The sequence below is a fragment of the Hevea brasiliensis genome, chromosome 16 (assembly GCF_030052815.1).
Source record: "Hevea brasiliensis isolate MT/VB/25A 57/8 chromosome 16, ASM3005281v1, whole genome shotgun sequence".
Lineage (NCBI taxonomy): Eukaryota > Viridiplantae > Streptophyta > Magnoliopsida > Malpighiales > Euphorbiaceae > Hevea > Hevea brasiliensis.
In genome coordinates this window covers 48,288,120-48,307,435 of record NC_079508.1, presented here as the reverse complement: position 1 = coordinate 48,307,435, position 19,316 = coordinate 48,288,120, and the positions used below count along the sequence as shown (strand labels likewise).

At 35.8% G+C, this 19,316-nt stretch overlaps 3 protein-coding genes and 1 non-coding gene across 6 annotated transcripts; 3 read left to right on the top strand and 1 right to left on the bottom strand.

Moving 5' to 3' along the window:
- Positions 1–293: 293 nt before the first annotated feature.
- On the top strand, positions 294–8,568 carry LOC110665477 (polypyrimidine tract-binding protein homolog 3). Of its 3 annotated transcripts, XM_058138178.1 has the most exons (15): positions 294–417; positions 1,077–1,144; positions 3,108–3,179; positions 3,279–3,355; positions 3,514–3,595; positions 4,252–4,375; positions 4,727–4,791; positions 4,899–4,948; positions 5,157–5,198; positions 5,297–5,348; positions 5,444–5,468; positions 5,595–5,629; positions 6,310–6,417; positions 6,512–6,655; positions 7,686–8,568. In XM_058138178.1, exons 2-15 carry the CDS (start codon positions 1,088–1,090, stop codon positions 8,085–8,087), a joined length of 1,335 nt encoding a protein of 444 aa, XP_057994161.1. In that variant the 5' UTR covers positions 294–417; positions 1,077–1,087; the 3' UTR covers positions 8,088–8,568. The 3 variants fall into 3 exon arrangements, with proteins under 3 accessions (XP_057994161.1, XP_057994160.1, XP_057994159.1); XM_058138177.1 differs by lacking the exon at positions 294–417 and having other exon boundaries at positions 5,595–5,608; XM_058138176.1 differs by lacking the exon at positions 294–417 and having other exon boundaries at positions 5,595–5,623.
- Positions 8,569–9,858: 1,290 nt separating this feature from the next.
- Positions 9,859–9,932, top strand: TRNAN-GUU (transfer RNA asparagine (anticodon GUU)). Its single transcript has one exon. It is a non-coding gene; the product is annotated as a tRNA-Asn (tRNA).
- Positions 9,933–11,078: 1,146 nt separating this feature from the next.
- Positions 11,079–16,293, bottom strand: LOC110665476 (protein LIKE COV 2). Its single transcript, XM_021825621.2, has 8 exons — positions 16,054–16,293; positions 15,927–15,979; positions 15,701–15,810; positions 15,367–15,534; positions 14,192–14,289; positions 13,199–13,325; positions 11,482–11,584; positions 11,079–11,383 (listed from the first exon to the last, which is right to left on the bottom strand). Exons 1-7 carry the CDS (start codon positions 16,171–16,173, stop codon positions 11,484–11,486), a joined length of 777 nt encoding a protein of 258 aa, XP_021681313.1. The 5' UTR covers positions 16,174–16,293; the 3' UTR covers positions 11,079–11,383; positions 11,482–11,483.
- Positions 16,294–16,422: 129 nt separating this feature from the next.
- LOC110665475 (protein SLOW WALKER 1) lies at positions 16,423–18,568 on the top strand. The gene is made up of 2 exons (XM_021825620.2): positions 16,423–18,132; positions 18,233–18,568. Exon 1 carries the CDS (start codon positions 16,500–16,502, stop codon positions 18,102–18,104), a length of 1,605 nt encoding a protein of 534 aa, XP_021681312.1. The 5' UTR covers positions 16,423–16,499; the 3' UTR covers positions 18,105–18,132; positions 18,233–18,568.
- The last annotated feature ends 748 nt before the right edge of the window (positions 18,569–19,316 follow it).

Genomic DNA, 19,316 nt, shown 5'->3' with positions numbered 1-19,316 from the left:
GATTAAAACAAAATCGTCAAAGAAACCTACCAATTATTTTAGAAATTGAATTAAAATGTATGTTTATACTATTTTTTTTTCAATCATAGTAATATGGTTATTGATTAATTTGAAATTTCTCGAATTAAATTTTTATATGCATAATTTTTGCAGTATAATAATAATAATTGATTAAAAAAAAGAAGTAATAGAAGATAAAATGGGCCCGAAATAAAAAAAATGGAAGGGTCCCACTCCCAAAGTTAGCAATATTTTAAAGAGAGAGGAAAAAAAAAAAAAAAGAGATAGGGTAACATCTTCGAACAGGAACAATATGCGTAGCAGTCCATCTCTACATTTCTGATCCTCTCTCTCTCTCTCTCTGAGTTCAGTCTATTCCCCTCTCTCTCTCTCTCTCTCTCTCTCTCTCTCTCTCAGGCAAGTTCTCTATCTCTCTTCGATTTCTGTTTGGTCGCTGAGAAAATCATGACTAGAATAAAGTGTATCGCTTGGAATTCCATAGCTATTAGCTATTCTTTAGATTCGAAGTTTTTCTTTTTGACTTTTTTTCCCTCTTATCTCTCAGCTTCTGAACAGGGCCCTAGGGTTTTGAGTTTTGCATACTCTAATGACCTTTTTCTCTATGTTTTTTTGTTCTCCCTTTTGGGTTTAATACTGTGTGTCCTTTTGGTTTACTGTGATTTAGTGTTTCTATTTATTTGTTTGTTTGTTTATTTTTTAGATTTGGATAATTAGGTTCTTAAATACGCTTTCTAAATTGCTTTCGATTTACGAATGGATTGTAGGAAATAAGAGCATTTACCTAACATATACGATTATTTTAGCTGTTTAAAAGAGCAATTACTGAACTTGATTTTCTTTTTTTTATTTTTTATTTTTATGCAACTTGTATGTCTTTAATGTTCAATGTGAACGTTGTTGTTGATTTCAGTACTGAATGGGCATTATCTTGTGTACTGTTTATGAATGGAGGAGCTGGTACAGTTAGTTGCTTCCATTTTGAGTGAGATACTCTACAATGCGATATGGTGCTTTTGATACTGGAAATATTAACGGTGGCATATATTTTATTGCAGGGTGGTTCAAAATGACAGAACCTTCCAAAGTTATCCACGTACGCAATGTTGGGCATGAAATTTCTGAAGTATATTCTCTCTCTCTCTCTCTCTCTCTCTCTCTCACACACACACACACACACACACACACACACACACACACACCCACCCACTGGTGCAAGCACCCGTGCACAAATAAGCTCAAAATTATTCAATCTGGAGTTCTAGTTGCAGCATTTGATAGTCTTTGTATTTATCCAAGTGTCATACATGTTCAAAAAGGTTCACCCTTCAATTGAAAAGATGTTCTGCGATTTCTTTCATTTGTCAGTAGTGTTGAAAGTTAAAATGTAGTTTCTTCTTTGCAAATATGAATGAAAGAAACTCAATGCACCCCAAATAGAAAATATGTGAAAATAGGAATCGCCATTATACCATTTCTTCAGTTGTCCATAGTCAGTGTTAGTTTAACTTGCAAAAGTTCCATCATTTTATTGTAAAACGTCCCAATTGAAATGGTGAATCCCTATATGCAATAGGATGATAAGATGAAAATTGTGATGGATAACAATAAGCACAATGAAAGAATTGAAACTAGGATATCATTATTCCTATTTTCCCCCTTCTTATAACAAGTTGAATTAATGCCTTATTGGCATTTGAAGACCAAAAGGAATCTTTTTTTTTTTTCTATGAAACATGGACAGTCAATGATGCTTGAGCTAAGCTGCCAATCTGAGTCTGTGCAAAATATATTGCTGCTAATAACTAAGGCTGATCATAATCCCCTTTATGAGGTAGAAGTACCAGGATTATACTTATTTTTACATACTGTTAAATAAATATTATCTTAAATAAAAGAAAAAAGGCCCATTTTGGCCTTGAAAGCATTACCCAATAGTCGTTTTGGCCCCTGAATTAAATTTGCAGTCAAATCGACTCTTTATTGTTTTTAAAATTGCCATATCCAACCAAATGCCACAAAAAGGACTATTTTGGCCAAAAAAGAGGGTCAGGTGTGCACATGAACTTAAATGGCTGTCACCCTCTCAACTGTTCTTTATTCTTCTTTGTTTGCCAAAGAAAGAGAGGAAGGATGGGATAGAAATTGCAAGGCTGGGCGGGAGAGAGATCTTGAGTGGAATAGGAGATTTATGAATTTGTGGTCGTCGAATACATCATCAACTCATCCAACAAGAACCCAGAGAGTAATTTTCATTTTTGTATATAAAATAAGATGGCTTTTCGATTAGATATTTAAAATCTAGATCATCTGGATATAATTGTACTTCAACTACCGGCAAAGGAGTAGTGCTTTTAATGCCTCCATCAGCTTCAGAGATTAGGGACTTGTGGTGTATTAGCCAGAGTTGGAGCAAGAAGTCCCATTTGCTAACTAGCATATCCTTGAATGGAGAAAGGGATAGTTCTTTAATGAGATCTTTGACAGTTCTACCTCTTCTTCAACTTTCTGCAAGAAGGTCTTCACTTGACCTGTAAGCAAACCAGAGCCAGGTGTGTTTGTTGTTTTCGACTATTGCTTCTCTGCTTGGTTATGACTGATGAGGGGGTCTCTAAGCTACTCATTAACGCTGTGACATTTGGGCCGATATGGCCCATTTTAAAAAACTATAGGCGCCGATTTGACTGCAAATTTAATTCAGGGGTCAAAATGACTATTGGTCAATACTTTTAAGGGCCAAGCCTTTTGCCTAAATAAAATGACTATTTGTTTAACTGAGTCTGATTTGATCTTATTACCTAGGTGCTATGGTTTGCCTTAACCATAGAATGCCTTCCATATTGCTCAATACTTGTAGCTGTTATAAGTGATTTTGAAACATAGTGGTTATAGAAAACTACACTATTCTTAGGGCATTATTTGTTGCAATCAAAATGCATCTCCAAATTTCTTTAGTGGAAGGCATTGCAGGGATTTTCTTTTTTCCTTTGCCATTTTGTCTTGAAAAATTTTTCAGATTTTTTGAATGGTATCTGTGTATTGTGCGCTGAGCATATTGTCTCTGATGCACCCTGCAATATTCCTTTCAGAATGATTTGCTTCAACTATTCCAGCCATTTGGGGTAATAACAAAGCTTGTTATGCTTCGTGCTAAAAATCAGGTTTTTATTTTCCTCTGATAAGGCAGTGGTAATAATTTATATATTGAGCTTCAGAAAAATGCAACAGAACACACTATGTTATCCCTATTATATATGCAGGCTCTCCTCCAAATGCAAGATGTCCCTTCAGCCATCAATGCTCTGCAATTCTACACAAATGTCCAGCCAACCATAAGGTATGCCAATTTACAAATGCTTTTTATTGGGAACCTTGCATTCAGGATATTTCATTTTCCTTTCTGTAGAATCTCACTATCTAACAAGCTATCTAAGACTTTCTTGTCTCAAATATTCAACTGTAATATATGTTATCAATCTTCTTTTGTTCTCTTAGGGGTAGAAATGTTTATGTCCAATTCTCGTCGCATCAGGAATTAACCACAATGGATCAAAATTCTCAAGGACGAGGAGATGAGGTTGGTGTTTTGTAGCTAGTATGCTAAAAATGAAACGCAGTTGTGTGGTTTGTATTTATGCATAAAGCATTTTAAAGGACTGACCTTTTTGTGGAATTGTCTTTCAATCGCTACATGATGTCAGTTGGCATTACCTTAAAAACACTGAGGATTATTTTCCAAAGAAGAAAAACAGTGTTATCAATTGTTATTTAGTAGGGGCTTGTTTGTTTCCAGGAACCAAAAGAACTTGGTCAGCCATTAATTTTTTTTTTTTAACCTAAGGAATTTTTGTTTGCAAACTGCTGGCTTATATAGGAACAATGCTTATGCTACTCTCATAGTTTTTTATTGGTGGGTAAGGGGTAATATCAATCATTTAAGTTGTAACATTATTGTTATTAAATAATTAGGATTTCAAGATGAAAAGCAAATTATAACTCTGTAATGGACAATTCTGACTTAATGCTTGGATCTTGCCTTTGAGCCTTTCTCATTTTTCTTGTTTGTCAATTATTATGTGTATTAAATACTTTCTGTAAGTTTAGTGTTCTTGTTTTCTCTAACTAAAGTTCTCCCTATATATCTCTGTTCTTCCTATTTATGCTTCTCTATTTATTCTTTTCTCTCTCTTCTGTCACTATGGTGGTTTGCTGTTGGGGACTCTGGATGCACAGCCGAATCGCATTCTTTTAGTCACAATCCATCACATGCTATATCCTATTACTGTGGAAGTGCTGCATCAAGTTTTTTCTCCTCATGGGTTTGTGGAGAAGATCGTCACATTTCAAAAGTCAGCTGGTCAGCTTCTTTAAGTTTTCTTCTCTTTCTCTCTCTCCCTCGCCCTCCTCTCTCTCTCATTTTTTTAATTCCTACCTTGATTAGATGTGACATTTATATTGTTTCAAGGACTTTTTGTATGCTTACATTTTTATTATCAGCATTCTAATGGTTCTACTTTTACGGTATGGCTTTGTAGTTGTGAATCATATTTCTTCTTTTCCTAACTCTTTATTTTGAGTGCTTTTGTGGAATTCGCTTATGATTTTCAGTGAGTGACAGCAGCATAATGGTTTCAACAGAGTTTTATGTAAGAGTTTTCCATGGTTTTTAATAGTTCTTTCCCTTTTACTATCCTTGCGCACTGTTCAGGTTTTCAAGCCCTTATTCAGTATCAGCTACGCCAGAGCGCTGTTGCAGCCAGGACTTCTCTTCAGGTATTGTTCTATCTTTTAATCCCAATGTGACATTCATCTAGGACATTGTTTAAGGTCTTGCAAGTGGCTTCCTTTTGGACGAGTTTTGATGTTGGCTATGTTTGCAGGGACGTAATATTTATGATGGTTGCTGTCAGCTGGACATTCAATTTTCAAAGTACGTAATACATTTTAGCAGTTATATTATCTTCTCCTCCCACTCCCTAATGACATGTGTCACACTATGTTTTTTTTTTTTTTTTCTTCAGGGCATCTGTCTGATTATCCATACTGCACCTGTGTGCTGTGTGACTGTTTGATTTTCAATGAATTCTAATTCTTGTCACCTTGCTGATATTAATTTATTTTTCATATTTGCCCTTCAGCTTGGATGAGTTGCAAGTGAACTACAATAATGATCGATCAAGGTTTGTGAATAGTTGCATGGATTCCCAATCTAACTCTCTTTTACCATTCTGACATTTTCCTTTCAGTTTTAGTAATATTATCCTCTGTCCTTGCACAGGGATTTCACTAATCCAAATCTACCTTCTGAACAGAAAGGCAGATCTTCACAAGTATGCTCTATTCTCTGGTTATTTTTCTCGAGTTTGCATGCTTATTAGTTAATAGTATTTGAAATTATTAAATTTCTCTCTGTTCCATTGTGCAGCCGGCTGGATATGGTGATGTAGGAGGTATGTATGCCCTTCATGCTCCTGATGCAGGGAAGTTGTTTAGTTTGGAAGCTACACAGTGTAGCTTGTTCTTTCAATGTCTTGCTTCAACATTAACAGACTCTTTTTTGCTTTTCTTTGTTGCAGTTGCATATCCACAGGTGGGTATTGATCAGGTTATGGTACAAATACTTGTCATTATTACACATGACATCCCTGCTTTACTGTTATTACTTTTTTGCCTTTCTTTTTTATCCCTTTCTGTTGGATATTAACATTTGCGTACGTGTACAATGATTTTCTAACTGCTTCAACTATTCTGTTATGTTACTAGCTTTATATATTTAGTTTAGGACTTGGCATCAAGACTTATTTGTATAATGACAGACGTGGTGTACGTTATACACCTCCGTATCCGTATTCCTTGTTGCATTTCTCCCCACATTTTTTGAATGATACTGGGATTTCTGTTGTAAGCAGAAACATCATATCCCCTAAATTTGTGGAAATTTTACATCCATATCCCAAAATTTTTAAGTAGAAACATTTTGCCATGTATGTACTGTTCTGTTGTTGCCAATCTTCAGTCTTCTTGGTTTCTGAACTTGGAACTGAAAGAAAGGAAATGGCAAGGCATGAAATGGTGCCTCAGACTTCTCTGTTGTTTGCGGAATCTTGTTTTCGTGCCATCTGTCACCGATTTCATGAATACTGCTGGGAATTTTCATGTAATAGCTGGATCATTTGTGATTGCCCCCATAAAGATGATTGTTAAAAGCTTCTTTAGTTTTTAAAATTTGTTTTAAATCTACACTATTCAAATTGTGGTACATTTTGATTTATTTGATCATCTCTTGATTAGATGGCCAATGCAACTGCAATTGCTGCTGCCTTTGGCGGAGGCTTGCCTCCTGGAATTAGTGGGACAAATGATAGGTGTACAGTGCTTGTATCAAATTTAAATCCCGATGTAAGTTAGATCTGTTCTTTCTGTTATTCTGTGAATCATTTAGTTTTTATGGACTTTAACTGGTATTCACAATGAAAAACTTTCCTGTGCTCAGCGAGTGGATGAGGATAAGCTTTTTAACCTGTTTTCTCTCTACGGAAACATTGTGAGGATTAAGTTTCTCCGCAATAAACCAGATCATGCACTTGTTCAGATGGGGGATGGTTTTCAGGCTGAATTAGCAGTGCATTTTTTGAAGGTCTATTCGTAAAAGCTTCTCACACTACATTACTTTGATTATTTTGGAAGATACTTTCTATGATAATGTGTTCGGCATGTTTTTTTAGTGTACTTAGTGCCTACTCCTTGAAATTATTGCTCATAGGTAAATTTTTAATTTATTTTCTTAGCATTTTACTTTAATCAGTGTTGACAACATTTCTCCAAAATGAAATAAAGCTGTATCTTTCTGTCAGTTTAAGCAATAATATGATAAATCAGAAGTCTCTGATAGAGGTGGCCAAGGGCCCGTTCAGAACAGGAACTGGCTAAACCTGTCTTTGACTCGAACCGTAAATGAACCGGACTGGAATTGAACTAGAACCAAACTGGATGGTTCCAGGCTGAACTGCCTTTTTTCCATTTAAAAAAATTAAAAAAATCTGAAAAAAAACTGGACCGTTGAACTTACACCACAATGAACCTGAACTGGAACTTCATGGTTTCGGTTTCAGGCCGGTTTTGGCCGGGTCTAGTCTCTAGGATTCAGAGGGCTTCATTGGGAAAAACAATCAATTGTTCTTTCATTCATGGCTTTATTTATTTATTTTTTTAAACTATGTTGATTCTCCTTACATTTTTTGTGGTGTCAACTCTTGTCTCATTGATCTTCTGTGGTTCTTCTGTCTTCTTATTTTAAAGTGTAAACCCTATCCAGCCATTTGAAGGGTCTACAAAATTTGTGTTCCATGATTTTTAGTATATCAAATAAGAATGAAAGCAAAGAGAGGGATTCTAACAGTCATTGACCAACAATGGCTGTCCCTTTGGGTGGAAATTTGTGCTTCTCTCTGCTTCTGTGGTTTCAGATTATCCATGAATTAGGAAATCAATCTATGTTCTTTGCATCTTCTTTTCCACTTTATTTGCATTTTTTTTTTAACTTGCTCCTGCCAATTGTATAACAATATGCTAATTGTCTTTCCAACTATAGTTGGTCTTCTTTCTTAGTTTACGTCTCTTTTAGTTTTTGAACTTGACATTTTTAATGATTTTCAAATGTGGAACAGGGCGCTATGCTTTTTGGGAAGCGATTGGAAGTCAATTTTTCAAAGCATCCAAACATAACTCAAGGTGCTGACACTCATGAGTACGTCAACTCCAATCTCAACCGCTTTAACCGTAACGCTGCAAAGAACTACAGGTACTGCTGCTCGCCAACAAAGATGATCCACCTTTCCACTCTACCTCAGGACATTTCTGAAGAGGAGATAGTGAGCCATTTAGAGGAGCATGGCACCATCGTCAATACCAAACTCTTTGAGATGAATGGCAAGAAGCAGGCCCTTGTTCTGTTTGAAACTGAGGAGCAAGCCACTGAAGCTGTTGTGTGCAAGCATGCAAGTTCACTTGCTGGGTCAATAATCCGGATTTCCTTTTCCCAGCTACAATCAATTAGAGAAAACTCATAAAAGGATAAATGGGGGTCAATGATCTGCAGTGGAATAGACTTTTAAGGACTCTTCATACTCCGCAAGGATATTTATGTGTTGGTGATGGTGTTTTGCGTTGCTTCTCTTCTCTTGTAACAGTTCACTGCTTTGATACTGATGGATGGATTCTTTTTTTTTTTTTTTTTTAATATTTTTTTAATCATCCTTCTTAATCACATCTCTAATATTTGTACCAATTATTTATTAGGTTTGTTCAATGAGGACTGATGAGTAGATTCCTTGTTTTCAGCAGATGTGCTCAGTTTTGAAGAGTAGGAAGGGAGAGAGAATGTATTATATCCTTTTTAACTAGGGGAGGGATCTGTTCTGTATCATTGTTATATATTGCTTGTAATTCAGGAGGCTAACCAGGCCTTTTCTGTTATATTCTTAATCCAACGCCCAATTTGTTCTGTGACCTGCTTTGCTTTGCATTTGCAGGTCCCATCGTTTTTGTCCATTTCATTTACTCATTCTTCTTCCTCCTCTTCTGTTGACAGTTGCTTCTCCTCCTCTCTCCTCTCTTTTCTCTGTTGATTGGAGTTTGGTAAATGTCCGTTGAAGGTCTCACTCAGTGGTCTGTCTTGTGTATGTGTTTTTACTCGACAATATCCTCTGCTATTAAATGTTTTTTCAGGAAATGGTTGCAAGTGGCTTATAGTTCATAGGATTTCAGGCTTGATTTTTCTCCAGCGACCAAATTATTCATTCTTCATGCATGAAGATATCTATTACTAGAAAATCAAAGTGTATTTATGCTTAATTTTTTTAATAATGTCGCTTTTATTTATTTACTTAACTAATTAAAATTTAAATTATTTTATGAATTCGGAGGTAGCTATAATAATATTGAGGTAAAAGAAAATGTACCCTTTTATCCTTAAGCTTTTCACCCATTATATAATTAATTTAATGTCAAATTTAAGAATTGAAATCTTACTCCAAAAATTTAGAAGCGTATGATTGTCAAATCTAAGCCGTCAATTACTTGTATACTCTTTTCACACTTAAGGGCACGTTTGGTACAACGCAATGTAATGTACTCGTTATTATATTTTTATGTTTGATCATAAAATAAAAATATAAATAGTATAATATAATAATAATTTTAATTTTAATATTTAATTTTTTTATAATGTTAATAATGAGTGATAATGGTTGTAATGCTTGATAGTCGAGTGGTAGTATTAGTTAAATGGTAGTAGTAGAGACAACAGTAGTGATTAGATGATAGTGGTAAGATGAGATAATGATGACAGTGGCAGCAACAATAGTGGTTAGATGGTAGTGGTGGCAAGATGAGGTAGCAGTGGTGATAGTGGATAGGTGATAGTAAAGGTGGCAATGGCTAAATAATGATAGCAGTAGTCAATTAATAGTGGCAATGGTGATGATGATAATAGTAATGACAAGATATGGTAGTAGTGGTGATAATATTAATAATAAATTAAAAATTCAAAATAAGTATTACATTTATTTTTTTATATAATTACTATTATATTATTTTAAGTATAATTAATTATATTATATAAATATCATTTCATTACATAAAACCTTTTTGCATTATCAAATAATGTGATTAAATATGCAAATGTTATACCCAACATTATTTTATGATATTTATATTTTACTGCTAAGAGTTTCCAAATTGGTTGGTTCATTTACAGTTTTTCCAAATATATATATTTTTTTGGGTAGTTCTTGATTGTTTTCACATTCCATTTTTACTAGCCGAAAACAAAGATAAGCAGCTGGAGTAGCTCAGTCGGTTAGAGCGTGTGGCTGTTAACCACAAGGTCGAAGGTTCAACCCCTTCCTCTAGCGATTCTTTTATTTTTTGTTTTTTACACCTTTTATTTATTATTTTGTTTCAACTTTCTAAATTGGAACACCACTTCACTGTTAATCTTTCCAAGAATCATTCAAACAAGCCTTTTTCCAATTTCAAAGTATTCATAATTCTCTGTTCGGCTTTCTGTTTGCACAATCTTTTTCTGTCTCGGTTTAACGGCTATTATTCTCTCAATTGAAGGGCTGTTGTCGATCTTTCTTTGACTGGCTCTTAGCTCCTTTTTTTTTTTCATTTAATTTCAGCTATTGAACTAATAAAGATAATTCTTTCATATCCATGATTTATGTAGTTTTCTCTTCCTTTGGTAGATAAGGCCATTTATAGCTCTTTTATTTCTATCCTTTTAATGAGATTTCTAAGTTTGAAAAAAATAGTTATTTTCATATTTTCTTGAATATTCTTGCCTTAACTTACCTCATGAATAATAAGATTTTCAAGTAAATATCTGAAATATGTCACTAATTTATAGATGGTAGAAAACTTTTGGATCAATCTACTTTGAGATTAACACGCTTTTTCACTTGTCAAAATATATATATATAAAAAAAAAAAGTCTGATTTTTTATTCCCAAATTTTTGTAAGGGATCTCTCTTTTTTCTTCATTTTTTTTTTTTTTTTTTTTTAGTATAGATGTATAAGCAGTTTGATGCTCTTTATTTCAACTCAAAATTGCATCAGAACAGTTTAAGGGAAATAACTTCACTAGCTTGGGATTTGGGATCATGAAATGAAACCACTTCCATTGTAATTAGCACTATACCATTATTGTTCCTAGAATGTCCATCATAACTAGCAGGATCACCTTTTTCAGCGACAAGAAATTATTCACTAGTACACAGTTTCTAACATCATTTCATGAATATAGCGTTTCAAGAGTATTATAGTGAAAGAAGGATGAACAGAAATTCTGGTAAACAGTCAGGTTTTCAACACCTAACTGTGCCTGTTCAAGATGGTCTGGTAAACACTAAACAGTTAGGTAACATCTGCTTGTATCATCGGTTCAAGATTCATTGCAGGTAGCAATTAAAAATCACCAACCTTCGATAAAGAAATCTGTGTCGGTATTGAATTTGGCACACAAAGTCACCACAGAAACGTATAGAGGGGGTGAATCTTTATGCAAAATAAAAGAAGTGTGTGGCATTTCTTGTGACCTTTGTACAGAATAGAAGTGGATATTTGGCACATTCTATGAATATGACTGCCTTTATCCAGAGTCAAACTGGGGTACCCAGCACTTTCTTACACTAGCAAATCGATAAGATGAAATATACATGTGTTGTCATACCGAGTTTACATGGTTTCACCTTTCCATATGTGCGCTGTATTCTCTGACCAACTAAATCTCTAAAAAAATAGATCTGGCCAAGGAAAACACAATGTGACTTTCTTTGTCACCTTTAGGATTGTCAACCATTCCTGTGAGAAATAAAAAAGCTTCATTGCATGAGACGAACTTGAACAACGAAAACATCAAGTTCCTTCATACATTTACAAATTACAACTATCTTCTGTACCTTCATATAATTCTGCTAAGAGGGATCCTATTGCTCTGATGAGGAATCCTTTCTATAGAAGATATCAATTGTGGCATTGTCATCCCAACTGAAACAATGATCTCTGTATTACAAAGCAAAGCAGCTGGGGTTAACAGAATTCAATACTGCAAAACTAGCTCAAACAGTTATGCAACCCAAAAAAAAAAGGGATTGCATGGCACACCATAAAGGCATGATGGCTTCCTAAATTAGGCCAGTTTAAATAATTGTGTCAGAAACCAGTCAAAGCCCTCAGCAGAATTTCTCTCAATATAACCATGTTTCTACTTTTTACAGGAAGCCTAATTTATTTCAATACTTCATAAAGTTTCATTAATTTGAGAGTTGCATGTCTATATACTTATATACTTCAGAATATACTGACCTCTGCTATTGCAACATCTTATCTTCCTTCCTGGTATGTATATCTGACATGCAGGAGATAAATACAATCTCCTTTAGGAAACTATAATTTGCTTTAAGCTGTAGCAAATAGCAGAAGTGGCAGCAAGTTATTAATTTACTTGTTAACTCATTCTGAATATGGTTATCGTATGATGCCCTATGAGCTTTCTAGTAACTATTGTTGTTGATTATGGGGTAAAATTCACCAATGATCATTGAACCCATCACAGAAGTTTTATAGTGGTCATGAAAATTTTTTGTTCAAATGTAGCACTATACTTAGCAATCCATCAATCGAGTAATTGTTGATAGATTCTGACAAGTCTTATTGGAGAGCTATTGTGGCATCCCAATCAGCTGTTAGTGCAAATCCCATGAACTCAAATAGGACTAGAAAGTAGTTAAACCAATGACTCTCAATAAAAGCAACACCAAAGAGAAATAAACAAATAAGGAGATTGAGATAGAGCAAAATGGACAACAACCCATAATCCAACGACCACTAACAAAAACGATAGCAAATTGGATCATAAACACCAAATAATATTACCAAGAAAACAAAAAATCGTCACCAACATAATAGTTAAAAAAACTTCCACTATTCTACCATCAACGACATGCTTATCTTAAAGAACCCTACCAAAGATGGAAAGTTCAGCAAAACTAACAAAGCCAAAGCATTTGAAACCACAAGTTGCTTTCTTTCTCACAACCCCAAATTACAAAATGTCATCAATCCCCTTTATGGCATCCCGAGCAATACCACCAATGAAATGCAGACTTTGTTCTGATTTGGGTGCCTTTTTAAATTTTGAGGACTTTATTTCCTTGAGGGTTTTCGGGTTTGCCATTTGGGATTTGATGAAAGGGAAGTAAGGGTTTGGTTGTGGGGGCAATGAAAAGAGCATTTTTTGTTATAGAGACAGTGAAGAGAGTAAAGGAAGATTTAGATTTACAGACGATTGACAAAGAAGTGATGAGAGAAAGTGATTAGGTTTGCCACAGAAAGAATGTTTGAACTTTGAAGACCTTTTCTTTTTTCTCATATGTATGCACATGTATAAGTGTGAGCCAATTTTAAATGAATCTAGGCCTAGTTTTTCCTAAATCCAAGAGGCCCTTCTTCCTTATCAACTAGGGTTCAATTTCTCAGCAAATTTTATATCTTATAGCAGTTATAATTCAAATATATTTTCATTTTAATTAAGCACATCATCAAGGGGAAAAAGGAACAGGAAACTAAAAACACAGCTCACAACAATGGAATTAAAGTTAAAAGGAATAACCAGACCTATGCCTTCCCGAATAGACAAGTTTGGTCTTATGATCTCATCAGAATTGACCAGAAATATGTCACCAATGTATAAATGGTTTGTTGGAACATAAACGCTGCATAACTCTTCATCTCCATCTTCTCTCTGAATTGAGACAATCCCAACACATCAATAAGAAAGAATATCAAATAGAACTGTAACTAAACTGTGAATCAACAATCATCGGGCTTTGTTAATCATGATGATATAATGAAAGATCGTCAGGTGTTCTAAAACTTGAGATTTGAAATTAATATAGCAGAAGGGCCAGTCCACTTGCTTTTAGTTAGTTTTGTTATTTATGTCAAAATTTCAGAAAGAGATTAGTATTTTCCTGAAATTGCCCAGCGAAACTTGCGGATGAGGTTATTGTCACCGACTGGCCATCAGAAATAAGTTTCAGTACCAAGCCAATGAACCTGATAATATTTGGCATAGAAGTGATATTTCAAATTGCTCTCTCTCTCTCTCTCTCTCTCTCTCTCATTTTTGGTCTTTTTCTCACTCTTATCAGTTTTGTCCTTTTTCAGTATAATCATCATGGCAAAAATTGTATGTGTTAAGTGTGAATAATTCTTCAAGTGGTGAAGAAACCAAGTAGCCATGACAATCAACTTTCAAATTTCTCTTATCAAAAACATATTTCTCCAAAACATAATTCCTCAAATATTATATTAAGCTGCTGTTATCTTTTTTAATTACAATTAAGTAGGGAAGGCAGATTACTACTTCCAAGCAGGTGGCTCTAGGAACAGAAATATCTTTTTTCTGACATTTAAAAAAAAAAAACCTATGAAGGATAATGCAGTAAGAGGTTGCTTTAGTTAGTTCCTTTCTCATTCCTACTTTTCATCTACAGTGTCAGACGAGCAAATATAATTTAATGCAGTCTTAAGTAGTTCTGGCAGCAATGTTAAAGCAAATTATCAAGTAAAGATCAGCATAAATAAATTAGATAAATTAATATTCACCTGAAGGACAACAGAAGATGTGATGAAACCAAATGCATATTCCCCATGGCGAGGATGACGAATAATTGCAACCTCTTTAAAAGCAGTAGTATTTTGGTCTGCAAGAAAAGGGGAATTAATTATAGAGTTTGTGGACTATTTGAAGCTTTCAGTTATAACTTGTAGATTCATTTTAAGTCACAGATGAAAGAAATATATACAACCGACCCAGATGGAGCACCAAAATATACTGTACATGATCATAAAAATTTGGCCATTGGAGATTTTCCCAAATCAACAGTAAATCCTTAAATAAAACTTAATCAATTGTATGCTATGTCCAAACCTAAATAAGGTCCATAACACAGCAAGTCTCATCTAATTTTCAGGTCTCTGAACATAACGGTTCTGTGAAAATTTCAAGTTCTCAGAAATCAATATCAATCAAATCAAGATCGGCCAAATAAAATATCTGCAGTGTTGGGGATGTTGCTGGATATAATTTAGATATATCCTGTTTACTTCCAACAACTGAAACTGATTGGCTTATCTTGATTCAACCTCACTTCTAGGTTTCTAGCACTTCTTGAGAAATGCGAAGTGCAAACTATAAAACTAAATCTCTCACTTCAACAAGTTTGTTCCTTTCTCCACATTGGATAATGGGTTCTTACAAGGTGAAATTTCTTGTGATCTAACTGATAGAAGTACTAGCAGAACTGGATGGCAATTCATAAGCAACCATGGTCATCATAACTTGTTCAGCCAAGACTATAAAACCTCCCATTCCGTGGATAGAATAAAATTAAAGACACCACAATTGACAGAAATTTCTTCTAAATCATGGTTTATTGCATCTTCAGTTCTGTACAATTAGTGTTCCGGAAGGGCTATGGAATTGCATAATAATATAAAATGAGTAGGTTAAAGCAACCAGTCATCTTCTGTGAAAAAATTTGCTGTCATAATAACTTGTTGGAAAATTATAGTTGCTTGTATCAGAAACAGCAATGGGTAGGAATTCAAGATATAAATAGCATATTAGTAACAGCTTTCAGTTCTAAAAAACATAATAATTACAAGTATAATAACCCCCCCCCCCCCCCCCCCCCCCTTCCCTCCTGATATCAACAACTTTAAAAGAGGACTTTTTAGTGATGGAACATAACAAACTCAAAAAAAGAAAAACAAAACACCTGGAGAAATAGCAGCACTAATTTGTTTGGAGGCTGAGTATATGTGCTTCATAAATGGCATTCGCTTAATAAACCATTCTCCAAGCCAGAAAACTGTGGCACCCATCCATGATGAAGCAAATATTCCAACAAAGAATATAAAAAGCAGTGAAGTAACAAACCCAAGTCCTGTCTCAAACAATATATACAAAGAATCATCAATGATAAAAATACCATGAAAATGATAATCAGGAAAGCTAAATCACAGAATAAATCAATAATTACCATCCACCATGTTTACAGCTATTTAGTGAAGCAATCATCCTCTAAACAAATCAGTGGCTTGAAGTCTTACCAAATATGTCAATGCCAAGTTTAGCATAAATTGGGCTGAAGAAACCATCAACAAACTGGATAAAACACCAAGTAACTAAAAAGGTAACAGCTACAGGAAAGAGAACCACACTGCAATTTCACCATTTCAGCCATGTTATGCGAAGAGGAAAAGAGAAAACGAAGAATTAAAAAAGAAATAAAAAGAGAAATGCAAAGAAAAGAAAAACGCTTACTAAGCTCATTACCATCCAGTCATGAACTTCTTCGAAACCCAACTCTGAAGAACAGCATAGCAAGCCTAATTATCAAAAGAGAGATCTATTAGTTCCAGAGATTTGTTCAGCGGATTCAAGAGAAACAAACGAATTTTACCTTGCGAGTAGAGGAATTGGGGGAGCTAGGTGGAGACTTAGGGATATCATCTGGATCCGAGTCATGACGAGTCAGTCCTTGACTCAGTGAACTCGACGTCGATTCCTTGTTCTCTGCCATTTAATTCACTCGATTCTTCCTTCGTCGGGTTGTTCAATTCAGCTGTAGAAGTCCCTTGTTGACTCTATTTTCGTGTTGGTTGGTTTTGCTAGAGTACCGGTGCAGTGTTTGCGGAAGATTTTCAAACCTGGATCTCGTTTGGCTGGGCGGATAACTATATTCCAGTTTTGGAATATGACTATCCTAATCCGAACACGGTGAAAAAAAAAATATTGAATTAAAAATTGATAACAAAAAACCCGTTTTAAGCATTTGTTGCTTGTGGAGTCTGCTAAACCCTAACACAACACAGGCTTAAGCTGTCTGGCTTTGCTTCACCGTCTTCCATGGCAGACCAACACCAACAAAACACCACCATCTCCAAAGCCTTCCCTGTAAAACCCAAGCTAAAACCCAAACCCAGAACCCCATCAAAATCCCCAGAATCCAAATACTGGTCCTCCTTCAAGTCCCATCAAATCCAGAACCTAATTTCTTCAATACCTTCTATCGCCTTCTCTCCTGTACCCTCTTCTCATCTCTTCGCCGCCGCCAATTCTGCCTCCCTCACTTTCTTCTCCTCTCAAACCTTTTCTCCTACCTCCTCCATCTCCTCCTTCTCTGACGTCGTTTCTTCCTGCTCCTTCCGCTCAGATGGATCCCTTATTGCCGCCTCTGATCTCTCCGGTCTTGTACAGGTGTTTGATGTCAAAACCCGGACCCCACTTCGTCGCCTCCGCTCTCATACTCGTCCTGCCCGGTTCGTTAAGTATCCTGTTCACGACAAGCTACATTTGGTGTCTGGTGGCGATGATACGGTTGTTAAGTATTGGGATGTTGCTGGGGAGAGTGTGGTTTTGGACTTGCTGGGTCATAAGGATTATGTGAGGTGTGGAGATTGTTCTCCAGTCAATGCAGAGATGTTTGTTACTGGGTCTTATGATCACACCGTGAAGTTGTGGGATGTGAGAGTAGAGAGTAAAAAATCAGTGATAGAAGTGAACCATGGGAAGCCTATTGAGGACGTGATGTTTTTGCCTTCTGGTGGAATGATTGCTACTGCAGGAGGCAACACTGTGAAGATATGGGATTTGATTGGGGGAGGAAAGATGGTGCATTCCTTGGAGAGTCATAACAAGACTGTTACATCCATTTGTGTGGGGAAAATAATGGGGCAAGAGAATGGAGAGGAGACAATTCAGTATAGGATTATGAGTGTGGGTTTGGATGGATATATGAAAGTGTTTGATTATGCCAAAATGAAGGTTACTCATTCAATGAGGTTTCCTGCTCCGCTTATGTCAGTTGGGGTTTCGCAGGATTGTATGGCAAGAGCAATTGGAACATCCAATGGGATTATATTTGGTGGGAAGAGGAAGATGAAGGAAAATGAGGAAAAGAGTGAATTACGGGATTTCTTGGGGCTAGGGAGTGTGGAGGAGCCGCAGAGGCGGATTCTGAGGCCTACCTATTTTAGGTACTTTCACAGGAGTCAGGGAGAGAAACCAAATGAGGGTGATTATTTGATAATGAGACCAAAGAAGGTGAAATTTGCAGAGCATGATAAATTGTTGAAGAAGTTCAGGCATAAGGAAGCTTTGGTTTCAGCATTAACCGGGAAGAATCCAGAGAATGTGGTAGCTGTAATGGAGGAACTGGTTGCAAGGAGGAAGTTGCTGAAATGTGTATCGAATTTAGACGAGGAAGAGCTTGGATTGCTGTTGGGATTCTTACATAAGTACTCAACTATGCCAAGACATTCTGGGTTGCTAATGGGGTTAACAAGAAAGGTACTTGAGATGCGAGCTGATGATATTAGAGGTTCTGATGCACTGAAGGGTCATATCAGAAATCTCAAGCGCTCAGTTGAGGAGGAGATCAGAATACAAGAGTCACTGCAGGAGATACAGGGCATAATTTCGCCATTACTAAGGATTGCTGGGAGAAGATAAAGATGGTATCTTGCTTTTGTTTTGTAAGGTACTCTTTGCAATTTATGCAATTTTGTCTCGCTAGAAAGCAATTTATGTTTCATTTTGAAGTTTTGGAACTTTCTGATTCTTTTTCGAATTTTGATTAGGTTTACATCGTGGAAAAAAAAAAAACACTTTCTATGTAATTGTTGTTGGCCAAGATGTTTCTATATGAGAGTTACTGTTGGAAAACTGTTACTTAAAGAATGGAGAGGAGCTGATTTGAGCAATGTAGTTGTATTTACTATCCTCACCTTCAGTTTCTTTGATTCTTACTTTAGATATGCTTGTTTCAGCGATTGTGGTTAGCAGTGGCCATTATGAACATTGGTCCGACCTCAGTTGTGTCAATTACGGGTAACTAGCTGTGTTATTCATGTGACAGTGAAAGGAAAATATGTCATTTATGTGACAATGAAAAGGAAAATATGTTATTCATGCAACTATGAAAGGAAAATATGTTAATTCCTGTGAGTCTGTGGCAATGAAAATGGAAAAAAAAATAAAAATAAAAGTTGTTGTTTCTACTTAAAAGATAAGGCAAATAATCCCATAGCAAGCTCGTGGTTATTCGCTTTTCTCGACCCTTTATTACATATGTACTTTTTAAATAACCACAACAAAGGTGCAGTAGCAATAGCTGATGGTGGAACTGAAGGAGGTGGGACGGTGATTGTGATGTGGTAGCATAGTGGAGAGGTGTTGGAGGGCGAGGCAGCAGCAGCAATGGTTGGAGGGATGGTTGGTGGTGCGGGGCTGGTGGCAAGTGATGGTGATGGAAGTGGCAAGGTGGTGCTGAGGGTGACTGGCAGGATAGGTGGTGGTGCCGGCAATGACGATGAAAGTATCAGCTGGGTGGAAGCCATGATAGAGTGGAGTGTGGTGGTGGCGACACGATGGACGGACGACTGCAGAGGGTATTGGTGGCTGGTTGGTTATGGTTGCAGCAATTTAGGGTGTGCGTTTTTTTATTTCAGCTCGGGATTTGTCTAGGAATCAAAATAAAATCTAAATTTTAGTATATTTCTGGTTTAATTTTTCATTATTTTGATTTAGTACGATTTTTAATTTTGCGATTCATTCGATGTGGTTCTCATTTAATTTTTGATTTTTGAAATAATTTTGTACGATTATTTTAATAAAAATTATATTTAGGTTCCGTTTATTTCACGAAAAATGACTTATATATAG

Bases quoted from the DNA above. Each gene is read 5' to 3' on its own strand.
- LOC110665477 (XM_058138178.1), top strand. From the start codon at position 1,088: ATGACAGAACCTTCCAAAGTTATCCACGTACGCAATGTTGGGCATGAA. The intron at 4,792-4,898 runs GTATTGTTCTAT...CTATGTTTGCAG, and splicing joins CAGCCAGGACTTCTCTTCAG to GGACGTAATATTTATGATGG. The intron at 4,949-5,156 runs GTACGTAATACA...TTTGCCCTTCAG, and splicing joins CTGGACATTCAATTTTCAAA to CTTGGATGAGTTGCAAGTGA.
- LOC110665476 (XM_021825621.2), bottom strand. From the start codon at position 16,173: ATGGCAGAGAACAAGGAATCGACGTCGAGTTCACTGAGTCAAGGACTG. The intron at 15,980-16,053 runs GTAAAATTCGTT...TTTGATAATTAG, and splicing joins CCAATTCCTCTACTCGCAAG to GCTTGCTATGCTGTTCTTCA. The intron at 13,326-14,191 runs GTGAATATTAAT...GTCTCAATTCAG, and splicing joins CATCTTCTGTTGTCCTTCAG to AGAGAAGATGGAGATGAAGA.
- LOC110665475 (XM_021825620.2), top strand. From the start codon at position 16,500: ATGGCAGACCAACACCAACAAAACACCACCATCTCCAAAGCCTTCCCT.